At 38.7% G+C, this 5,856-nt stretch overlaps 1 protein-coding gene across 1 annotated transcript; it reads right to left on the reverse strand.

Moving 5' to 3' along the window:
* Window positions 1–3,418: 3,418 nt before the first annotated feature.
* LOC145472292 (adenosine receptor A2b-like) lies at window positions 3,419–4,633 on the reverse strand. Its single transcript, XM_081454938.1, has one exon. The coding sequence runs from the start codon at window positions 4,533–4,535 to the stop codon at window positions 3,597–3,599; it is 939 nt and encodes a 312-aa protein (XP_081311064.1). The 5' UTR covers window positions 4,536–4,633; the 3' UTR covers window positions 3,419–3,596.
* Between the last annotated feature and the right edge of the window lie 1,223 nt (window positions 4,634–5,856).

Consider the following 5,856-nt stretch of genomic DNA (forward strand, 5'->3'; position numbering starts at 1 on the left):
TTCGTCAACTGCTCGCGCTTTGTTATCGGCATTACCTGGTCTCAGACCAGGATTTCAAGAAATGCTGCGATGAGACGGTTATTTTTAAAGTAGAGTGTACCTGTTTGCATGAAATGGTTGTGTTCGAATATTTACACCAAACATGATGGATACAACTGTAATCGATTGTTTACTCAAACTTCACGTTTCAAAATGTTTTTTTTTACTTGAAGTCAAGTTTGGCTGTGGCCATGGGTGCTCCATAAAAGTTAAAACTGCCGATATTGAACGAATAATGTGTGCTACAGTTGTAACCTTCAAAAAGAAACAGACAGTACGCGGAAGGAAAATCAGTTTCGGGCGATATGCGCGTGCCGATGATCGAAATAAATTTGCATAACATTACAATGTACCAAAAGCAGCGTCTATTTTGATGTAACTGCAAATGTTTGCGAAAGTTAATCATGTGGTTACTCTAAAAGGGAAAAAAAACGGATTACAAGTATCCTTATTGACGAAAAAGGTTTCCATTCGCTTATTTTTGTTCTTGATGAAGGTAGCTGGCCAAGTTCCATGTTGGTTTCACGAATGACGAGTTTACAAAAATGTACCACACGTTTATGTCTCTCGACGGGTTAGTTTTCTCGGGCCGTGGAAGAGACTTTCACACATCATAATATAGAGTATGGGCTTTTAGAAAATTTTAGTTTCGACTTCATATTCAATGTACCAGTGGGCTTTTGATGGTATTGAAATTAGCTAAAATTAGCCATTTCGCTCACGAGCTTCGATGAAGGTACTTGTATCGGCCTAAAATATTATTAAACTTTGAGGTTTTGCTAATCAAATTAATGCTTTAGAAACAGCGAGACATGCACTATGAGCTACCCAAAGTATATCGATAGATATCATCGCGTTGATCTGTACGAGCGAAAAGAAAATGCACAATTTTCGGCCATTTTCGGCGGCGTCAGGCAGCTAAAATGGCGATTTTCAAACTTTCCTCAATTTCGAAAAAATTAAAGCGCATCAGGACCTTTGAATGGTATTTTCGAAAACAACTCACTATAGAGGTTATTTGGGCAAAATATGAAGAAATCGAAAATTTCGCGACTGTCATCTCATTCTCGGTATTTACAGGAACTGGCTCTTAACATCTGACGAACTACTTGATCAAGACGCTTTTTATAACGCCTGATTTCAAGTTTGCTGAAATATGTCAGTACATGAATGATTTTGGAAAGACAAATTAACCAGCCATAGCTGAGCAGCTGGGTTAAGCTTAAAGAGACACTGGTTGTTGTTTCCGTTTTTTTTTTTTTTTTTTTGAAAAAATAATACTACGGGGTTAAACTATCCGCAAAAATGTGCACCTAATCTATCAGTTTTAAACGATATCTTTTACCTTCAGGAAACATTTTGCAAATTCTACAAACCCTAGCGGTTATCCTGAATTACTTTCTTCCTTTTGTTTGCATAAAAATGAACCCTTGAGTGACGTTTAATATAATATTTAAGTGATTCACAGTGACGGAACTAGCCTGGAGACACTTTTTCGGAAAAACATTAGCAAAATTAACATAAAAGGTGATGAACGTGTAACAGCTTCACGGCTGCAGACAAAATCGCCCTAAAATTTATCATTACGCGCCTTTCCTCAGAAAATGAAAAATTTTGAGGCGGCGTGGCCGAGTGGGCAGGGCGTCAGACTCGAAATCCAGAGATTGCGAGTTCAAGTCCCGCTTTCACACTTAGCTGGAGTTGTGAGACAATAGACCCTAGTTCAACGCCTTGGTGTTGCTTGTAAATATCAAACTGGTCTGCCTCCCGCCGCTTGGGATTTTTAATTCTATTATGTTTACTTTATATATTTGATTCTTTCCGTTTGAGTGGCATGTCTGCAAACTAGTTAGGTGTAGCTAAGCGCACTGACCACTATAAACAACAACATTTGAACATTTTATTTTGCACCAATTTTGCTGATTCCGCCAACACGTACAAAGCACAGTGGCTGCTGTTCATGTTATCGAAGACAAAACGTTTCCAGCTTTACTGTTTCTTTGTCATTTAGAATTAAACGACTGACTTCTTTACTTTTTTGTCTCTCTGGCGGATAAACAATTCCCTTTAAAAACTTTGCATTCAAATAAATGATGCGGAGCAAACAAAGAATTAAACATCTGTTTTGAACTCAATTTACACTAACTGACAGTCCAAATCAAACATGCTTTCTGTGTGCCAGAAGCTTCTAATGTCATCTTTATTCGACTTCGTGGATGTAGGCTCCAATGACAAAGTTTGGTTTTGTAAATTTCCTTTTCTTCTATTGTGGAAAAACCAAGCCAAAAATAAAATTACCCGTTTTTCCCCGGGAAAAGTTAAGCAGCAGTCTCATGAAATATGATGCAATTTTATAGTTTATCAGAGCGATGGCGACAGTGGGCCCACAATTAGCCAAACTTATTGTTTTGGAAAATCTTCTCTTTATTTATCAGTTTAAATTAATGATAGCTGAGAAAAGGCTCACTCCTAATATTTTTCGATAGATCAGATGTGAATTGCTTCCATTGACTCGTCTCTGAGATGATCCCATCATTTTCAAGCAAATTGGCCCCCTATGCTCGTGTTTACTGCATGAATTACATCAAAAACAAAAAATGTGTTTGCAGCATGTTAAACTGCTTTGGCTTATCTATGCCAGGTTGTCCTGTCTCTGCACTTAAGTCAGCATCCCTCATTAATCTCTCTAGTGAGCTAGTCAATACTGGGGAAAAGTCGGTATGTCTCACAGAAATTCTACTCGAGAACAAGGGGAAATATACCTTGCGTTCCCTTCCTCTCGTGTACACGCTTTAATACGAGGGAAATATATATTGCTTCCTGTTCCACTCGAGTCACATGCTTTAGAAGGAGGAAAATACAGATTGCTTTCCGTTCCAATGAGGTAACACGCGTTACAACAAGGGAAATATAAATTGCTCTCGTATCCTATCGGGTAACACGCTTTAGATCGAGGGAAATATACATTACTTTCCCTTCCTCTTGGGTAACACGTTTTAGAACAAGGGAAATATACAAGGGAAATACACACTGCTTCTCCTTCCTCTTAGGTAACACGCTCTAGAATAGGCAAAATATATATTGAGGACAATTGAGGACTGAAATACTCAGTCCTGGTCGCTTCATACCACAGAAACCGGAGATTACCGTCGGTAGGCAGATAGACCACTTGGCTCGTGTGCACATTTCACCTAATTACTTATAACAAATCATCATTTTGTGAATATCCGTCGAGCTTGGAAGAAAGGCTGAAGAAAAGCCATGGAAAAACTTGAATTGGGCTGAACGAAAGGCGATTGCCGAAAAAATATTCCGTAGTCCACGAGGAAAAGAATTTTTTTCATCTCTTTATATATTTACATATGTAAATTTACAGGATTTTATAGAGACCAGACTTCATTTAAAACAATGCTGAAACATTTCCCTAACGACTACTCTACTACTACAGAAGTATATAACACCGTGTAATTTTAGGGGATCCTTACGAAAATTTTTAAAATATTTATCTTCAAACTTTATGAACTTTGTTATCTTTTCATCGTACAGGTCTACAACAACTAGGTCGAAAAACAATTGCAAAGCACTTGTCTGATTATGTTCTTTACTGCTTGTCTGACTTCTTCTAGCTTCCAACAGTAAAGAATTGGGTTTAATGAAGAGTTTAAGTAAGCTAGAGTGACTGCATAACACCATGCATTATACAGAGATGAAGACCTTCCACCACTAGTCGCCAAAGCCGTCACTATACCAAGGGGTAGATAACAAGCGACCAGCGTCAGTTGCAGCCATATTGCAGTGGACACTGCTTTTTTGTATCGTGCTATGTTCAATTGATTTGTTTGGTTCGGTTGTTGAACATGGTCTTGAATTTGATTTTGATGGTTACAGAGGATGCAAAAAATCTTTGTATAAGAGAAAATCGAGGTTATAAGACTCAGTGGTAGACCTATGGTGCCATACCAAAAGGTTATAAGGGGATTCCAAATGTACATTGCTGAATAAACCGTGGACACAAACCAAAAGGCAATAACGATCACATGGACTCGGTTTAATGTTACAACTTGTCTGTATCTCAGTCCCAACAACAGGGCGAGAAGTCTGTCCACGCTTATTGCATCTAGAGTCAACAGTGACACCCCACACAAAATATTGCCTGTTATGAAGCCTGCCATCGATATGTAGCGACACATACTCCAGTGTTTATTCAGTGCAGATATCCGGCTGGTAACATAAAGAGGTTCTGCAATTAGACCAACAGAGAGATCAGTTGTTGCAAGGTTTCGAAGCAAGAGTTTGGACGGCGGATGAAGTGAAGACTCTTTGTGAAGAGCCATCAGGATCAAAGCGTTTCCAAGAAATGCAGTAACGGACAGAAAAGAATTCAAAACTGAAATAAATGCCAACTGGCCGCTTAGTTTATCAGTTAATCCTGCGGAGCATAATAGCTGTTCAAATGTTTTCTGCTCTCCATCTCCAGTAAAGTTTGCAATTGTCATGTTGATCTGCAAGATAGCTATTTGTAGCTTAACTACAAACTGGAATCCATCAGCTATCACTGTCGAAAGTTACAAAGCAGCTTCTCAACATCTGACGAACTACTGATCAAGACGCTTTTTATAACGCCTAATGTCAAGTTTGCTCGAAAACGTCAGTACAGGAATGATTGTTTGTTTTTGGAACGACAAAATAACTACCATAGCTGAGCAGCTGGGTTGAGCCCAAAAAGTCACTGGCTGTTGTTTCCGTTTTTTTTTAAAAAAATAACTACGGTGTTAAACTATCCGCAAAAATATGTACTCTATCTCAGTTTTAAATGTTATATTTTAACTGCAGGAAATATTTCGCAAATTCTGCAAACTCTACCGGTTATCCGGAATTAATTTCTTCCTTTTGTTTGCATAAAAATGAACCTTTGAGTGGCATTCAATCAGATAATATTTAAGTGATTCACAGTGACGGAACTAGCCTAGAGACAAATTTTCTGAAAAACATAACGAAATTAACATAAAAGGTGATGAACATGTCACAGCTTCCTCCAGACAAAATCGCCCTAAAATAAATTTTTACGCGCCTTTCCTCAGAAATGAAAAATTTGAAGGCGGCGTGGCCGAGTGGGTAGGGCGCCGGACTCGAAATCCCGAGATTGCGAGTTCAAGTCCCGCTCTGAACACTAAGCTGGAGTTGTTTCTCGGTAGACCCTAGTTCAACCCGGTCATGCGTGATAATAGTCGACTGGTCTACATCCCGCCAGTTGGGATTTTTAATCCTGCTATGTTTAGTTTAAATATTTGATTCTTTCCACCTAAGTGGCATACCAGTGAACTAGCTAGGTGTAGCTAAGAGCACTGACCACTATAAACAACAATATTTGACCATTTCATTTTGCACCAGTTTCGTTGATTCCGCCAACACGAGCAAACTGGCTGCTCTTCATGTTATCGAAGACTAAACGTTTCCAGCTTTACTGTTTCTTTGTCATTTAGAATTAAAAGACTGATCCCTTTTCTTTTTGTCCCTCTGGCTGATAAAAAATTCTCTTTAAAAACTTTGCATGCAAATTAATAATGCAAGGAAAACAAAGAATGAAACTTCCGTTTTGGGCGCAATTTACACTCATTGACAGTCCAAATGACACATGCTTCCTGTGTGCTAGAAGCTTCTAATGTCATCTTTATTCGACTTCAAGGATGTAGGCTACAATGACAAAGTTTGGTTTTGTACAATCTGAGCAAGTTGCTCCATCTGACCTCATAAAGTCCTCGCATTCACCACAAGCGCATTTTTTTCTTCCTATTCGTCGCACATCCTTGCCCACTT

This window comes from Orbicella franksi, unplaced genomic scaffold (assembly GCF_964199315.1).
Source record: "Orbicella franksi unplaced genomic scaffold, jaOrbFran1.1 SCAFFOLD_115, whole genome shotgun sequence".
Lineage (NCBI taxonomy): Eukaryota > Metazoa > Cnidaria > Anthozoa > Scleractinia > Merulinidae > Orbicella > Orbicella franksi.